Raw genomic sequence first — 19,099 nt, 5'->3', positions numbered from 1 at the left:
TCTGGGAGGCTGAGGCAGGTGGATTGCTTGAGCTCAGGAGGTTAAGACCAGCCCAAGCTAGAGTGAGACCCTGTCTCTACTAAAAATAGAATAACTAGCTGGGCCTTGTGGTGGGCCCCTGTAGTCACAGCTATTTGGGAGGCTGAGAAAAGAGGATCGCTTGAGCCTAGGTGTTTGAAGTTGCTGTGAGCTGTGATGCCAGAGCACTTTACCCAGGGCAACAGAGTGAGACTGTCTCAAAAAAAAAAAAAAACAGAAAAGAAAAAGAAAAAAAATGCTGAATTTTGTTTTGGTATATATTGTTAGTACCGGAACATTTTTTTCTTCTCTTCCTTTCTCTTCTCTTTTCTTTTTTTTTTTTTGTAGAGACAGAGTCTCACTTTATGGCCCTCTGTAGAGTACCGTGGCCTCACACAGCTCACAGCAACCTCCAACTCCTGGGCTTAAGCGATTCTCTTGCCTCAGCCTCCCGAGTAGCTGGGACTACAGGCGCCCGCCACACGCCCGGCTATTTTTTGGTTGCAGTTTGGCCGGGGCTGGGTTTGAACCGCCACCCTCGGTATATGGGGCGGCAGCGCCCTGCTCACTGAGCCACAGGCGCTGCCCTCTCTTCTCTTCTTTTTTCTTTTTTTTTTTTTGAGGAAGGGACATATACCACTAACAGAATGCATCTGGAGCTGGACTGATGTGAGAAACACCTTTCCCTTCTTGTTCCAAGAGGCTTCCTCTTGGTTTCTATCTAGGAGGAGGGATTCCCCGATGTTGACATACACAACCACCTTGGCACAAACGCCTTGTGGTGTGGCAAAATGGAAATGTGTTTTTATGTACTCTTCTCTCTCTCTGCCTTCAGCATAGATTTAACTCCCTTAAACTTGGACACTTGTTGGGACCTGACCCCCCAAATTGGTTAGGAGCGTGTCAGGCAATCTGGACGTTCCAGGCATGCTGCAGAGATGGTGTCCCTGAAAAGAGCAGCGGTCTTTTCTTAAGATTCTGGGTCTTCAGACTGATACTTCTGCTATTTTCATTTCATTTCCTGAAAGTCAGGGTCAGCTGATGAAAAGTTGTCCAATGACAAGCTACAGGTGAAATGTCAGCCCTCACTAAAAATCTAGAGTGGAGTTGAAGGAGGACTTCGCTCGGTTTAATACGGGTTTCCGACAAGGGCAGTCCACTGAAGAGTTTGCTGTAGACTGCTGACAACTCTCTGTCCATGTCCTGCCTAGAAGACCATGACTGTAAAAAGCATCTTTGATGAAGCTGAATACAGGTTGAAAAAAGAAGAAGGGAGTAACAAAAACTTGGGAACAATTGGATACTTGTGGGTTAAGAAAAATATGAAGGGGCCTGAAATTTTCAAGAGTTTTTAAAAAACGTATTCCTAAATCTCTCCTAAAATTTCGCTTAGATCAGTTAAAATGTTTCTCTGGAATCTGAGCAGCATTCTACACATTTATTCATTCATTACAATGCTCCTTGCGGCACTGGCCCATCCTTCCCTACCCCTGGCCTTGAACTGCAGAAGCTTTTCTGTTCACTTGAAAAAACTATGTTCTGGGCAGCCCCTATGGCTCAAAGGGGTAGGGCGCTGGTCCCATATGCCAGAGGTGGCAGGTTCAAACCCAGCCGTGGCCAAAAAACTGCAAAAAAAAAAGAAAAAACTATGTTCTGGGGGGTCCTTTTGGTCCCAAGCTCAGCTTTCAATAGTTTGCTGCAGACTAGGATTTACAAAAGGGCAAGCCTCATTTTAGGAATGAAAACAGGCAGAAAAGTCAAGAATCGCTTGAGACATCTGTTCAATGAGTTTGAAATAATGTTTGTCCAAAATAATTGACCTCCGCCTTCTCACTTGTCATAAAAATTCAAATTACGCTTTGGGAATTAAGGAAGATTTTATTCTGAGGTCATGGGTCAGCCTCATGCTAGTGGAAATACACATGAGCTCACTAGATTTCTTTTTCTTTCTTTCTTTCTTTTTTTTTTTTTTTTTGGCAATCTACAAATACTTTATTAGCAAGAACAAGTGCAGCATAGGAAAAAGGGGATCCTCCTTCCCTTGAGAGGCATCATTAAACCTTTAGATGGGGCAGGTTGGAATCAGACAAAAGTGATCCATGTCCTGGAAGTACTGACCTGCCAGACATGTAACTCCTCATATTCATCCAGAGCTGCCTGAAACTGGGCAGGTGTGAAGCCACGATATGCAATGCTGCTCTGCTTCAGAAAATCGGACACTTCCGCTCCCTGAGGCCAATTCTCCGACAGTGGCAAATATTACATCTGCTGGTCTCTGGGTCCTAGCTGTTTGCCCCTTGTCGCCTAAAAGCTCACTAGATTTCACCTTTCACCAGAGCAGGGTGTGATGCTTCAGCTCAACTAAACAGGACCCTCCCATGGTGGAGGTGGGCGAGCTGTCCAGTCCCACTGTGCCTGGGGGCCCCTGGGAGAGAAGTCTGCTCAGGTCAGCACAGCAAGTGGGGCACCTGATGTTTGCAGTGTCCATCTGCCTGGTGTGGCAAAGGTTATAATGAGGATGGCATTTCCACTAGCCCTGATCATGCAGTGGTGGGACTGTTTTTGTCTTTCTCTGTGGGTGGTTGAGAGAGGAGTCACCAGTTCTGAGGCAAGTAAGAGGAACTTGACAAGTACAAAACTCCATGGAAGCGAGCAGGTCTAACAGCTAGATTCAGTAGGTAATTAATAACCCACAACCCCACGTTGATCAATGGGATAAGTTGCTGTTCAAAACACATCTGTTCCAAGTGTGGTGTGCAGACAGTGGGCCGCAAAGAAGGAGGAGATAGGCCCAGGAACTTAAAATCAATGGGTGGAAAAGTATCTGACTTAAGGATCATCATAATTGTCCTAATTCACCCTTTTGCAGGGTTTGGTTTGAATTTGAGCATAAGCGTGAAAATGAGTTTGAAAAGATGAGAACATTATATACAGAGGCCAAAGAAAAAGAACATTCTATTTGGGTGGGCTTATAGTTTTCTTTCAGCCATTCCCACACAGGGTTCCAAGAAATTTGGTTCTATTTTACAACTTAGGGAATTGAAAAGGAACTATGTTTAGGGGAAAAATAGGCGTGGGTGGGAATGGATTGCAAGGATGGGGATGGGGGGAGGCTGAGGCTTAGACACAGGGCAGGGAGGGCCTCTGGGTGCTAAAACCCAGTGGTGTCTCATCCCCACACTGTCACCTTTGGCCTCTAACCTTCAGCCCCACCCCACTGTGCCCTGACTTTGTGAGGTCGCTCACAGGCCCAGGGCCCACTCTGGGATCCCCTGCCTTGGTCAGCTCTCTTAAGCTGGGGACAAGCAGGGTCCTAAGCTCTTCTAGGGGAAGTAGCTAATCTAACGATAAATCATAATATTGAAGGAGTTTCCTAAACTCCTCTCCTCAGAACAGGATCCACTGAGTTTTACCATAAGGGACCTAAAAATATCACTTTTGTTTAAAAAAAAAAAAAAAGAAAAAAGAAAACAGAGGAGGTGTTGTATACATTTAACTTCTGGGACGTGGAGATTTTTAAATTCTAACACACAGACGAAACCAAACATGTCATGAGGTTGATCAAAACTAATAAACCAGCCTCTCCCCTGAAGGCCGCTGCACACAGTTTCCTTTTCAATGCTGACCCTGACAGGGTAGCATGAGCTCCAGAGAGCCTTCCCTCCTCCTGAGGCGCCCCGGCCCCACTGTTTGGCCAGGCTGTGGGCACTGTGCCCTCGTGTTACCGAGTGGCTGTGCAGGAAAGAATCCATTCAAAGGGGATCATGCTTAACATCGTTCAAGGAAAGACAACTCTGGAACGTACAGATAGGGCCTAAAACATGTGAGTGGTTTGCATGTCTTGAAACCACTCTACTATGTGGGAATTATGAGCTGTTCGCTCATCTGACTAATTTAAAGATGAATAACAAATACAGTAGAATGTCTGTAAGTTGACCACCCGAGAGGCTGAAAGAAACTCGTCAACATTTGGAGGTGGTCAACCTAAGGAACGAGGCCTGCTGTACTGATACATACATGTAGTATATGTCGGGTCTATGAAAATCAGGTCAACTTAAGGATGTGGTCAGTGTGGGAAGGTGGTCAACTATGGAGGTTCATATGCCAAATAACTGTAGGTACCTTCCATTTTGCAAAGTACCTTCCCTCATGAGCTCATTTGATACCTTTATATTGACAAGTAGAAAATATGTTGATGTTGTTACTGGTACACAAATAACTTCACCTTAACAGTCTGTCAGGCAAGTTATTCTGAGATATTTGCTTTGCCTGGACACTTGCCTAAAATAACCGTGGTCATGAGGGCCGGCCATACTTGCTATGTGAGTCATTACTAAGAAGGTAGTACCATAATAAGGGTGAAACTCTTCTGAACCCAGGCCCCTAGGGTAGAGAGGGTTAGGACAGTGTTAGGATTAAGTTCATTGTGGACAGGAAGAGAAAATGAAAATAAACCCAGTGCTTTCAACAAAAGATGTCATTTTCTTTAACTAGTTGGTAGGTTTTCTGGGCCTGGTCTCTTTTTTCTGAGTCTCAGAGTAGATACTACTTCACTGTTAAGCTCCATGAAACAGGGGTCCTCAAACTACGGCCCGCGGGCCACATGAGGCGGTGTGATTGTATTTGTTCCTGTTTTGTTTTTTTACTTCAAAATAAGATATGTGCAGTGTGCACAGGAATTTGTTCATAGTTTTTTTTTGTTTGTTTGTTAAACTATAGCCTGGCCCTCCAACGGTCTGAGGGACAGTGACCTGGCCCCCTGTTTAAAAAGTTTGAAGACCCCTGCAAAATGAACCTTCATCCTCACCTGGTCTCATACAGGAAAGTTTCGGAAGCCATTTGCTTTTACTAGCTTCTTCAAGCTAGCTCAAAATGCATTTCTGTCACAGATCAGCTTTGTATGCTTTCTGAACGTTCTTTGTCTCATCTGGAGGGTGCAATACAAATAATCTAGCACTCACATTTCTGCAGTCTGAGATTTCATCAAGGATTCTCAGATTCCTAGGGGAGCGAAACTTCTCATTGGGTCACTTGAAAACGCCAGCGTTTGTTGATCTTTCTTCTCACTTTGTCACTCTGCAAGGAGTGTTGTGGCATCATAGCTCACAGCAATCTCAAACTCTTGAGCTCAAGAGATGCTCTTGCCTCAGCCTCCTGAGGAGCTGGAACTAGAGGTGCCAACCACTATACCTGGCTGATGTTCCCATTTTTTAGTAGAGTCAGGGTCTCACCCTTGCTCAGGCTGGTCTGGAACTCCTGAGTTCAAGCAATCCGCTCATCTTGGCCTTCCAGAGTGCTAGGATTACAGGCGTGAGCCACCACCAACTTAGTATGTTTTCATGGGTGGTGTTGATTTATCACTGGGCTGGGAGACAGAAGCCATCATTTCCTTTCCCATTTGTCCCCTGAGCATGTGACACTGAAACAATCAGCATCCTCCACAGGGCAGGGCCCGGCTCATTCTGTCCTGTCCATCTCTGGATCATTAGTGCCAAGGAAAGTGCCTGGCATACATTGGGCATTCGATAAATAGTTGTTAAATGAATAAAACTGGGCAAGTCACTGAAATGTCATATGGCTCCCTCAATTTTCTCATTTACAAAATGGAAATAATCAAACTACCCTACCCACCTCATAAGATTGGCAAAGCAAACAGACAGAATTAGAATTTGAACATTATAAAGGCATTTTAATACTGATCTATATAGGAAATATGTTGGGTTACGTGGCAGGCCAATCAGTGTCAAATGCTTCAGCTTCCTCTGCTTATGCTTTTGTTTTTCTTTTTAGCATAAGTACAATGAACTCTTTAGTCCTCTTCAATTTATAAAATGAATGTGCCTCCCCAACATAGTAGAAACTAAGAATTGGTTACAGTTTTGGAAGAAGTCTCAGGCTGGGAAAAAAATGGGTTTAGAATCTACCAAATGAAAGGACATGATTCTGATGGTAAACATATGTTTCATATGGTAAAGTAATAAAGCACAGCTCCATCATCATGAGGAAATGTTTTTGGCTTTAAATGTTTAATGACCATGCAGAGACAAGGCACCATCTGGCATCTTCCAAATATTATTCCTTAACAAAGGAATTCCAAATTTTCTCAGCTCCCATAAGAGGTACCCTGGAGATGGAACCAAAAAAAAAAAAAAAAAAATAGCATTCCTGGACACTGTGTTCCTCTAATTAAATAAGGCCCAACCCACCCTAATCTTTTTGGCTGAATCGGCCATGTGACGGGTGTCACTGGGGAGCTAGGGTCACATCAAAAAACACAGTTTCCCATAGAGACTTGTAACATTGTCCCTGGGAACAATCAGGCTATGACTAGCATTTAATCAGGATAATGGGAAATTATAATGTACCACAGAGGACAGAAAACTAAAAGTTAAATGAAACACATAGAAAACAGTCTAATGCTTTTAAAATTTGTTTCTACCCATGAGTTCATTCACATGTCATTCAGGAGATAAAGGCAGCTGGGTGCCAAATGCTTGTCCAATTGCATCTCATTTTATTTTCATAATCTTGCAAGATAAATGTTATTTTTTTTCAGAGGAGCAATCTGAGACTAAAAGAGGTTAAATAAGTAGGCAAGATTTAAATCTAAGATTTAAGTCTGCTGACCCCAAACCCCTGCCACATGCTTTGCACTATATCTCCCGACACACACTTGCTTCTAGTCTGGAAGCAGAAGATCATTTCAAAGAATAATTCTTTTTACATAAGAATAGTAGAAGTGGCCCTGTTGTTGCAGTGGTTTTTGGCTGCCCTAATTAGAGTCCAGTTTGCTAGTCTGTGTAGTGGGTGCCTAATACTTGCTGACCAATCAATCCCCCTAGGCCAGTGTCTTCCAACCTTTTTATTTTTTTAATCTCACGACAGACTTGAACCTATAGTTAAACTTCCACAGCACACTTACATTATGTTGATCAAACAAAAAAGAGTGAAAGAATATACTTACTGTGCTTTGAATGTCTTTCAAAAATAATTTAATCAACGAGCTTTCAAAATTTTTCGAGGCACACCTAAGATCCTCTCATGGCACACTGGCTGAATATCATTCCTCTAGACAATGACAGGAATGGCTTTTGGAACCACATCTTCCATTTTTGCAACATTTTATTTGATCGGTTAAAATGACCCTGACTTCCTACCACTCAGACAGAGAGAGTTTCCAAAATTCTGAGCCCTGTGTTACCTGGACTTCACCCCCAGTGAGCATGTCCCAAGAGCCATAGTGACCCTTCTCTTGTCGGAAGAACTGCACAGCTTCCAAAAAGGCTTGGGCTTCAAAGGTCGTCTGCTTCTTGTAATCTAAAGGCAAAAGGAAGGGGCATTTAACAAAGCAAAACATTTCATTTCACATTTTTCCAAGGTTCTTCAACTGCAATGTTTCAGACACCTGGTGTTACCTACCTGAATATCACAAGGCATCTAGTTATGAGACACAGAAAAAGGTAAGCGAGTCCTGAATTCCAAGTTCTTCTGCAGGTGTGCACCTTATTACTGGTTCGCCATCCTCGCTGATTAAGCTGCCACTTACTGAGCATACTGGTCAGGACTAGAAACAGGTCCAGCTCCTTCCTTTCTCTTAGGAATGCTTCCCTACCCAGCCCCAGACACCTACGACTTTCTGCTCCCAAGTCCAGCGCCTCACCAAGGCAGGCCGCCCCTGAACAGCACCTTGTATGTTCAAAGTGTCACCTCCCAGTTTCTCAAACAAAACTCTAATTTCTTTGTGACTTGTATCAGCTTTCTATCAAAAGCACATCAATATAATATGCAAATTTATGTGAACGAAAGCTAATAGTCACAAACACAGCAGGGTACTGTTCATCTATTGGGGGTGTCTCTGTGCCACACTGGAAGAAGAGTTATCCTGGGCCCCACATTACACACACAAAACACTAAGGAAAGCTGATGAGCAGGAAAAAAAAGATCCATGCACAATTTTCGTTATATCTGCCACGACAAGTGAGCAAAGAAGTTCTCATGTGATCTGCACGTGGCAGGCTGCAGGTTGCACGCCCCTACTTGACTTTACCTATTTCAGTGAAACCTCATGAAACCTTCAGAGGGGAGTATTATCATCATCCCCATTTTGCAGATGAGAGGAAGCCCAGAAAGATGAATGAATTATCAGAGCTAGTGAATGGCAGAGCCAGGATGTGAATTTAGGTATTTGGACGTCAGAGCCTGCTGCTAACCACCACACATTACACCACCTCACATGCTAGTTTTATGGGCTTATGCTTCCAAACACACTGGATTTTAAAAGGTGTCACATTTGAGAGGCAATATCCTGGCAAGGAATGAACATCTACTGGTGGGATTCCAGGGCTTGGGGAGGGAGTTGGGGCTGAATGGCCTTCTCAGAATGCCACTTATCACACAATGCTCTATCTTCATTTCTAACACATAAATTAGTTCTTGCAGCACACAGTGATAACAGAATTATATAAATCTTAGTGGGGAAATGAACTGTAGAAATAATTTAATCAAGCTATAAAGAAATCAAGGGGAAATAAAGTGGACAAAGTAAAGTGAGTGAAGGGCCAAATTTCCTGCCTCTCCCTCTGTATGAAGCCCTCTTAAGGATAGCACATAAACTGCCTTTATAGAGCAATGTTAGATCAGTCCGTGACAACAGCTGATTCTCGGGGGCCTGGTGCAGGGGGGAGCGACCATCACAGCTTTAGGCAGCAGGACTATTTCAGTCAAGGACTAAATGGGTGATACAGAGGACTCGGCAGAATTAAAAGATCAATCTGCTCTGAAAGATGACAATTAATTAACGGATTGTGGATGACTCTTTCAAGATTGGCTTACTAGTTCATGAGCCTTAAGAACTTGGGAAACAGAAAATACAATTCAAGGTATAGCTTCTATAAGAGTTCAAGCACAATTCTTCACAGTGAAGATCCGATGAAGCCCAGAATCTCCACTGTCAAAAAATGTAGAAGGTAGCCGGACGTTGTGGCAGGGGCCTGTATCCCAGCTACTCAGGAGGTTGAGGCAAGAGAATCGCCTAAGCCCGGGAGTTGGAGGTTACTATGAGCTGTGGTGCCACGGCACTCCACCAAGGGCAACAAAGTGAGACTCTGTCTCTACCAAAAAAAAAAAAAGTAGAAGGAAAACTGACATTTCTTAACACCCACGGAGACAGCTGGTCAGAATCTAAATCAGAAAAAGGACACATCCCAAGAATCAAGTTTTTAAACTGAAGTATTTTTCCCTTGTCATTTTCCTTGGCTTGGCAACTGATTTAATGTTAGAGGTTTGGAAAACAAAAATTAAGGTCTTGCTATAAAATTGACAACACCATCGGTAGTGTTCTCCCCACAAGGGGATTGGGATATGGGGCTCAGTAAACTGGGACAACTTTACCAACTGAGATGAAAACTGTAATTATGACATTGGATTCGAGACTGACTCATGTGCTCTTATTTTTAACAGCTGTTTTCATTTCCACCCTAAGAAGACAAAGAGACAGAAAAAAATATGGTATTGTATTTAGATGGAGTTGAATACAGCCAGACGCTCAAGTCAAGGGAATCAAGTTTTAAATTCTTCACGTCCTTACAAGAAGCATACATTTGTTTATTTCTTCCCCCACCAACCTCAGAAGAAAGTGTTTGAAATTCTCTCATTACCTTATATATCTCTGTCAAAGCAAATGATGACATTCTCACTGACAAATGCATTTTCAAAGATTTTTGGAAAAAAAAAATAACTGAAGCAATGAGATTTGGAGACAATGATGTGAGCATCAAAGAAAAATCAAAGAAGGAATAAGGGAGAGTAGAAGATAATCATAGTAGAAGTGAGACACTTTCGTATAAGCAGAGAAAAAAAGTATTAGTGATCAAATCACAAAAGAAATCATAGTCATTGAACAACAAAGCCTCGGAGAATAAGAGCATGGATCTGAATTTGGGAATTTTTTTTTATTATTAAATCATAGATGTGTACATTAATGTGATCATGGGGTACCATACACTGGTTTTATAGACAGAATTTAGGATTTTTTACCATTAAAAAAACTTAAAATTGATTTTAACTATTTCCTTTCCATAGGGGAAAAGGATCTAATCTACTGGCTCATCATTAGATTTCCAGTTTATAAACTGATTAAATAAATTAGCTTATATACTGTTTTTAGAACAGATTTGCCACATATAAGCTGTTCTATGACTATTTGTTCTAAGGATCATCAGTGAAGCTTAATAGCAACTGCCAGATCGTTAAGCAAATAAAGAACAAAGGTTTGCTTTGTAAAAGAACTATGCTGCGATTGTAACACGATCTTCATTTCTTCCACCATGTTTGCAAAGGTGTTGCTGAACTGAGCCAGAGTGGACAGGTGTCTGAGGCAATTCAGATTATTGCATACTGGATCAACTTCCTGCCACAGATCTCATGGGAACAAATCCCAGGTTCATAATCACCAGCTCTCCTGCCAGCGGGCAGATTTTTAGTTCAATGGCCTCCAGAATAACAATAGTTTTCAGTTTTTAAGCCTTCTCCTTACAAGCAGACTTAAAAAAAAAAGGGCCGGTATCAGCGCCAACTCTGTTTCCAGTATGTTTTAATCATGAGGATGGCTGAGAAGACTGGGGTACTGGGAAGCAACTTAGACATCAGTAGATTCAGCTCCCACATTTTGTGGTTGAGGAAACCAGAGCAAGAAATGGTTAATTTCTTAGCTGAAGGTCACACAGCTGGTCAGTATCAGAGCCAAGAGTTGAAAGTTTGGGACGTCATAAGCGGCCTTGGCATTCATGCTCACTTAAATCATAGACTATGAGACTCATAAGTGATCTTAAAGGTCACCTACCCAAAGTTCTAGTTCAATGTTGGGACCTTTTCGAATCCCAGGGAGACATTTGTGCAGCCCTGGCTTGAATATTTCCAGTGACAGGAAGCTCACAATTTAATGAAATAGTTCTTTCCGTCACTGAACTGCTCTAAATTTTCCTTCCATCGAGCCAAAATCTGTTTCCATGAACTCTCTCTCTCATTAATCTCATTTCTTCCTTTCAGAGCAAAATAGACAAGTTTACTCCTTTTCCATATGGTAACTCTAAAAAAACAGCAATCAGCTGAATATCCTTATTTTCCTTCAGCCATTCTTTAAACAAACTTATCTTTTGGATCGTCTAAATTTGGCTCTCCCTTCTCCTTCCTTCCTTCAATGATCCATTCTAATTTATCAATATCTTTCATAAACTTGGCCCTTACAACTGAATACCATACACTGGGTATCGTCTGACTAGTGTAAATTACATAAAGCAGAAAGATACTTTCCTTTTTCTGATCTCTAACCTGTTTTTTAATATAACCACACCATACTGTTGGTGCCTATCTTTCTTGTAGTCAAATAAAATCCCTATAACTTTGTCATATAAGACTCTGGCTAATCGAAGCCTCTCCTAATCTGCTCTTCTGCTTTTGACTTTAACATTATGCCTGTTAAATTACAGTTTACTGTCATCAGCCCAGCATCCCAAAGCCTGCCAAAGTCATTTTAAAATTGTAATTCTGTCCCCCACTCCCTTTCACCTCAGTAGCGTTTGAAAATGTGGTGAGTTTGCCTTCTGTGTTTCAGGCCGAACCCTTGATTAAAATATTCGGGGGTGAGGAAAGAGCCCTGGGAAACTCCAAGCTAAATTTTAGGAGACACATGAGAGACACATCTTGGCCATTTGTTCAATAATCACCTTCTCAGGAGCAAGAAATGTCTAGGAAAGCACTATTCTCTTCAGAGTCTCCCGATTTCCTCATCCGTGCAGCTGCATGGAAAACTCTAACTTGGGGACATAATTAAGGATTTTGCAAGGGAAGGAAGAATTCTCTAGGCCCCTTGGGGACAGTTTTTCAGGGGGCAAGCCAGAAAGAAATCACTTTTGTTTTTTTCCACTTGCACAGATTTATAACAAATCTGAGTCACCTGAGACACTGCAGCTCCAAGTCCCGTGGAGTCATTCTAAGATTCCGACTCTGGCTGCTGTGTCCCGACGACTCCCTGACTCAGGCCAGGTTTGGAGGCTGCCTTATTTTTTTATTTCATCGGTAAACTTCGCCAAGCCCTGTTAGCTGATCTGCCTGGGGATTTGTGAACGTTATGTAACAGCATTACTCACTACGCTGCTGTGGGGCTCACGGTGCTGTCTCTAGCTTGGGTCTGAGGGAACCTTTCCCAGCACCGCTGTAGGGAGCCTGTTTGCTCATTTCTTTCGAACAAGGAGAAGGGGCACGGAGGAAGGTAGCTGACATTTCCTGAGTCCCCACCACGGAGTATGTGACCTTGTGAGATGTCTAACACACCATGTCTTATAATCTTGTCAACATAGGAGTTAATATGCCCACTTTGCAGAGGACAAGAAAACTGAATTTCAAGGAGGTTCAACAGCTTCTTTAAACTAGTGTGTGGTCAAGCAAGGCCCACACCTCCGAAGTTCAGTTTTAACACTTGAATGTTTTAAAACTTTTGATTTTGAGACAATTTTAGATTCATGTACTATTGTTAAGAAAATAGAGATCCCTTATACTCTTCTGCAACACTATAGTACAAAATCACAACCATGAAACTGACATTGATGTGGTCCAACTTTCGCACTCAGATTTCACCAGTTTTACAGGCACTTCTGCATGTGTGTTTGTGATAATTTAATTTAAAAGTTATTTTAAATGGGACTTCCCTCCTCATTAGAATCACATAATTCCCGAGTTTGATCAAGATTAGAGATCATCTAGTCCAAACTCCTCATTTTGTAAGTGAACAGACTGAGGGCCCAACAGAACGTGACATGACATTACTAAAAATAAAACGAAAGAAAACCCCCTCACTGCAATTAATAGTGAATGGTGTCCATCCAAATGAGGTGGTAATAAAAGTTTTATTTTTATTTAAAAACCTATTTATACATGACCAACCTAACCAAATACTTATTACTGTGTTACAAATGATAACTCTTATGGGAACCAGCCCCAGGTACTTAGAAGAAACTGGCAAATTATCAGAGGTCCCTGGACTATGGTTTGTAAACTATTATACTAAAATATTTATCAACTGATCAAATCATGTTATGTTAGTGAACACAGACCTACCAGGAAAAGAGAAATATACTTCCCCAAATGAAAATGTATATATACTGCATGGGGATCCAGAGACCCACGGACAAGCTGCCATGGTGTTGCTCGGGTTGAAAATACAGACACAAGAACTAACTCAGAGGCCAGAACACACTACTCACACAAATGGAAGAAACGTGTTTCTAATGAAGACGTTGTTTTGAGATAAATTTTTAACCACACAGAAAAATACTTCATGCCTCTCCAGCTAAAAGCAGTGAAGCTCATGAATTCTTGACTTGTTAATGAATATTAAAAAAGATTGTCAACAGAGGAAAGGAAGTGGTGATTTGTAGAACAGGTGGAGACAGACTAACCTCATTTCCTTTTGTCAGACATAACAGATTGGTAGATTAGAAGGCTGCTGGAGACATCCCATGTCTAGATTTTAGCAAGGCAATTATTAAATCACATCTTGCATGATTTTCATTGATGCATTGAAGAACTTTAGACTGGCTGATAATGCAAATAAACCTTATCAAATAGTTAAACAATCAAATTGAAGAGTGCTGGTAAAAGGACTGAGGTTATTGATATCACAAAAGAAATCTCTAGGGTCCTGCCCTCAAAAAATTTTCAATTACTCAGAAAAGAAGGTATGTGCATATGTGTGTGTATATGTCTATATCCTGTACATATATAATAGTTATTAAATTTTATTTACCTACTACATGCTGAGCTCTATAGGCCCTGAGGATACAAAGCTGAAAAAAAAAATAATGGCTTTTAACGCCAAGTATCTCACAGTCTAGTGGATGTCAGAATCAGGTTCTCAGGATCCAAAATGAAATATAATGTGGATAAATGAATCTAGCACATAAGATCAAAAACACATTCACAAAAGTTCACCATGTGTGTCTGATATGTAGTAGGTATGCAAAAAAGGACTGGTAAACAGATTGAATTAATAAAGGGACCTCCCCCAAAATCAAAACCCAGGGGGTTTCACTTAACCATGAGTTCAGTGCAAGTGAGTCAGTGGTGTGACACAGTTGTCCACAAAGCAGGTAAGTGGGGGCCTCAGAAGTGTGGAGTATAACAGAACAAGGATGGTCATATGTGGACTCTGAGATATGCTCCTCTGAGCTGATCATTCCATCCCTGTAGCTCGTGGTGAGCACCAGAATATTTTACAAACATTTTTAAAATACAGGAAAAAAGTGGAGTGCTTCTAAAGAAGATCAAGTGAATAATGCATCCCACAACCTTGGAAAGAAAAAAAAAAAAACCTAGAAAGAAGAGATTTTTATCTATTGTGAAGATCTGGGACGTAAAAACTTGATTGGTTCCATGTGGATTCAGACATGACAGCCAGGATTGCGCAGACTAGAGTGTGGAAGACTTTTACTATAAGGAAAAAATTTCTAACATTTAGGCTCATCTTAGAATTAAGCAGGCTCCAGCAGGATGTCAAAAGTTCTGCTTGAGAGGAAGTGCTCCATCAGGACTCATTTCCTTGTAGAACATGTACAGATTTGCTCAAATCCCTCTATTACATACCCTCAGGGCACCTGCCTACCACAGCATTATGACAATTATAATTTTACAATTATTAGCATAATCTTGGGAGATACACCTTTCCCCTAGACTGTAAGCTCCAAGCAGACAGGAGGCTGCTATTTGTATTCACCACAGCATCCCCAGCCCCTAGTACATGGTACTTATTAAATATTACAAGAAGGAAAGAAAGGAGAAAGTGGGAGAGGGAAAAGAAAGGGATTAAAACTCTAGAGGAAGTGCTGGATTAAATCTCCTGTAAAATTCCTTCTGATCTGAACTTTCAAACAAAACCCAAGTGTGGGAATGCATTACATCAGCAGTCCCCAACCTTTTTGGCACCAGGGACTGGTTTCATGGAAGACAATTTTTCCATGGACTAAGGCCTGGGGCTGTGGTTTTGGAATGATTCAAGTGCATTTCATTTATTATGCATTTTTATTGCTATTATTACTACACTGCAATATATAATGAAACAATCATCCAACTCACCATAATGCAGAATCGGTGGGAGCCCTGAGCTTGTTTTCCCAGAACTAGATGGTTCCATCTTGTATTTTCAGCTGTTCCCCAGTGCTAGCATCACTACCTTAGCTCCAACCTCAGATCATCAGGTATTAGATTCTCATAAGGAGCACAGTTTAGATTTCTCACATGAGCTGTTTATAGCAGGATTCTGAGAACCTAATGCTGCTGATCTGGCAGGAGGCAGAGCTCAGGTGGTGATGTCAGCAATGGGGAGTGGCTGTAAATACAGATGAAGCACCTGCCACTCACCTCCTCCTGTGCCACCCAGAGAATTGGGGATGTCAGTGTTACGTTGTCTGAATGAGTTTCCTCCCACTGTTGTAAAGAGCGGCTGGAGGCAACTTACTCACTGTTCTCCAGTGCTTTGTCAGATGAGCACCAAAGTCACTTAGAGAGCTTCCTAAAACAGATTGCAGAGCCCTACCCCAGAGTTTCTGACCTAGTAGGTATGGGGTAGGGCTTAAGAATTTGATTTCTAACAGGCTCCCAGGTGATGCTATTGCTGCAGGTCCAAGAACACACTTTGAGAACCTCTCCTCTACCCAGCATTAGGGGAGTGGATCTCAAGCATCAGAATCACCTGTGGTGCTTATTAAAAATTCTAGTCTTGATCTTGCCTCTAAGATTCTGATTTAGCAAGTCTGGAATTGGATCTAGGAATCTGCATTCAAACAAGCTTTTTAGGTGATTCTGTTGCAGGAGGTTTACAATCTCCTCTGAGAAAAAAAAGTTACCCAGACAAAAAAAATCAGTAGAAGAACATCACTCTTGAATGCTTAAGGTCTTGATAGCTTTGTTTCCTCATTAAAAAGTTAAGAATTGTCCCCTCTGTCAACTGTTCACCTTCTTAACCCAAATAAACCCTTCTGATTAATCAAAGTGATGTTTAAATATAGCATTACGATGAAGCTTTATCAAAAAATATGTAGATAAGGAGACATCACTTTGGGCAGGTTAATAAGGACCATTTCAAACACCCAAAATGCTCCATTCAGAAGCAGTCATCATTGTTTAAACACAAATCCTCAGATATCACCCTTGTTGACCTCATTTTCCCTTTTTAAGTATTCAGAGAACATACGGATTGTGTCTTGTGTGTGATAGCTTTCTTTTCTCTAGCATGAAGGATCTCAGTTACCTTCACCTTAAGTTTTTTCAAAGCCTTAGAAAATAAAAATGACCCATGCCCCAGTCTCTTCCAAAAATCAGACCCCCAATATGGGAAGAGAAAATATTTGTTTCTTTCTGAATGCCATCAAAATACTCTGCCCTAAAGATGTGATCCATTGAACATGCTTTCCAGGGGTTTAAAAGAGTTCATCTATTACCCCGTGTGCCTTACCCACATGGGCAAAGTCAGCCCAAGAGAACAATAACATAGTCAATCATTCCTATCTGCCCAGGACAAATATATATGGCTGTATAGATGTAGATTTGTATTCTAAGACAGTGAGCACAGACCCGTCTCACAAACGCTTGATAACTACTTGTGAAGATATTACTAAAATGACCTCAGGAGTAAAAAAAAGATAAAAATTACACATGAAAACTTAAGTGAAACAGATGAAAACTATCTAATTTCCTCTTTAAAAACTGTCCACCACATAATGTTTTACAGGCAGTTGTGGCAATGCACACACTCGGGTAATCTTTCAGCTCAGACCACAGAAACTGGGTCATGTGCCTCTTGGTGACATTGTGGGGAGCTGTGTGGCTCGCTCTCTGCAGGGAAAAATTCACCACACAACCTGGACACAATTTAAAGCAAGTTTGAGTTTTCAAGTGAATAGGGAGGCTGTTCCTCTAGTTGCAGACTTGGCCTTCATTTTTGATGATACCTTTTCTTATTCCCAGAAATGGCTATTAACAAATGGATCTTGGTATAATTTGTCCCTGTAGCACACAAAAATATTACAGAAATTCTTCTTGACTGATTCCACGGTTGACCTTCATCTTGTGAAATCAGGACACCTGAGTCATACCAATACCTGTGAGAATACACTTTTTTTTTTGCAGTTTTTGGCTGGGGCTGGGTTTGAACCCACCACCTCTGGCATATGGGACCGGCACCCTACTCCTTTGAGCCAAGGTACCGCCCAGCGTGAGAACGCACTTTTTACAAGGGAAGGCAGACAGGGAAATGACTTGGCCAGGATTTTATCTTAGAAAAACAAATTGCTGGGATTGATGGCATTAATTGGCATCACTTCATCATATCTTAGCCTGACAAACCCACCCAGTATAGCACCTGTCTGGTGATATTATCTGGGGAAATTCTACTCATCATTACTGATGATTAAAATAATAGCATCTACCTTGAACTTGTCAGAGGTTTTTACAGTTTACAACATCTCATTTGATTCTCGCAGCAGTCTCATGAGACAGGTAAGCCAGAGGTAATCATTTCTGGTATAAAATTGAAAAAGATGAAATCCAAGAAAGCGTATGTCATTTCCCAAAGTCAGGTGAATAAATAGCTGATTTTAACAGGTCATCAAATAAGAATAAAGATTATAGGTAGAATATAATTTCTAGTCCCGTCAAAAAGAATCCAAGGTAACTCAAAACTTCTAACTATGCAGCCTACCCTTGCATAGGATAATTTATGTCTTTCTTAAAGACATAAATTAAATTGACCCATATTCCATTCTCTTCCTAAGAGGCAGGGATGGCAGCCATTGACCCCTGGAATCCCAGAACCCTGCCCTGATTAGGAAGGTTTGAGAACATTGGCTACTTTCTTGGTCCCCTACTTAGGTTTGAAGGGACAGCATACAATTTAGTCTTCAAGTTCTTAGACAACAGCTCATTTTTTTCTTTAATGGGAAATTCAGCATTCATGTACCAGTAAAAATAGTGTCTACATTCTTGACAAGCAAGAGCCAAGCTGCCAAGAGAGTTCTTTTTAATTTCTGGGCAAGCTTAGCCCAGAGTGTGTACCAATTTTGTGTAATTGCTCTAAGCCAAAATTCACTGGGAGAGCACTGTGCCTTTGGGGTGTGACTCTGTGACTCTGTGAATCAGCACATGTTGTCTCACCAGGGGACCCATTGAACATGGCTTTATACTTAGGGAAAATGCACGATTTTATAGCAAAACCTCTAAGCATTCCCAGTTACTTTCAGAAAAGTTTAAGGTTAATGACTTGGCTTACAAGTTTAAGCAAAATCAGATAGGATTACTGAATGGAGTATTATGCAATCACAAATATGACAATTATGGTGACTGAGACACATTATGAAAAAGTAGTCTGGGGATACTTTTTTTTTTTTTTGCAGTTCTTGGCCGAGGCTGGGTTTGAACCTGCCACCTCGGGCATATGGGGCCAGTGCCCTACTCCTTTGAGCCACAGGCGCCGCCCTGGGGAAAACTTTAATTGCAAAGAACTACAAATTATAAAATTACCTACACATCCTTTAAGCAATGTAAAATATGCACCCATGTGAGCAATGATCGAAAGGGAACACTTAAGAAACAAAGAGGGGGAGATTTTGTGACTCATAGTTTAAAGTTAGACTATTAATTATCCTTAGGAAGATACATGCTGATCTACTGACTTTTTTTGAAACTAATCTTCTCATGACCATCAGTGATATTTGCCTCTCCATAGTCAAAGTGGTCCTGGCAGTTTGCCTCTTAGAATCTCAGAGTGCTCCCAGGAGCACCAGCAGCTGTCAAAATCCCAGCATGTGCTGGGGTCCCAACAGTTAGGGTCCACATTGAGGTGCTTATAAAAGAAATGACTTTAGTGAGTGGAGTTTTTCACCTGACAACTTCCTCCTCATCAGCAGGGCTGAAGACCAGCTTCTGGATCAATCATCCAAGCAGTTTCCAGCATGATTCCAACTGAAGCGGTCATTCTTCAGTTGATCTTGTTGGGTGTAGCTGACTTAGAAGACATCCATGCTGCCTCTATCAA

At 41.5% G+C, this 19,099-nt stretch overlaps 1 protein-coding gene across 1 annotated transcript in view; it reads right to left on the bottom strand.

The window, feature by feature from the left end:
• Positions 1 to 19,099, bottom strand: part of NIBAN1 (niban apoptosis regulator 1) — a 160,619-nt gene that overhangs the window by 27,839 nt on the left and 113,681 nt on the right. The window contains exon 6 of the mRNA XM_053606916.1: positions 7,220 to 7,335. Coding sequence (XP_053462891.1) covers positions 7,220 to 7,335 — 116 coding nt within the window. The remainder of the gene's footprint in view (positions 1 to 7,219; positions 7,336 to 19,099) is intronic.

The sequence above is a fragment of the Nycticebus coucang genome, chromosome 10 (genome assembly GCF_027406575.1).
Source record: "Nycticebus coucang isolate mNycCou1 chromosome 10, mNycCou1.pri, whole genome shotgun sequence".
Taxonomy (NCBI): domain Eukaryota; kingdom Metazoa; phylum Chordata; class Mammalia; order Primates; family Lorisidae; genus Nycticebus; species Nycticebus coucang.
Note: the sequence above shows the minus strand (reverse complement) of the source record. Positions and strands in the feature narration are given on the sequence as shown.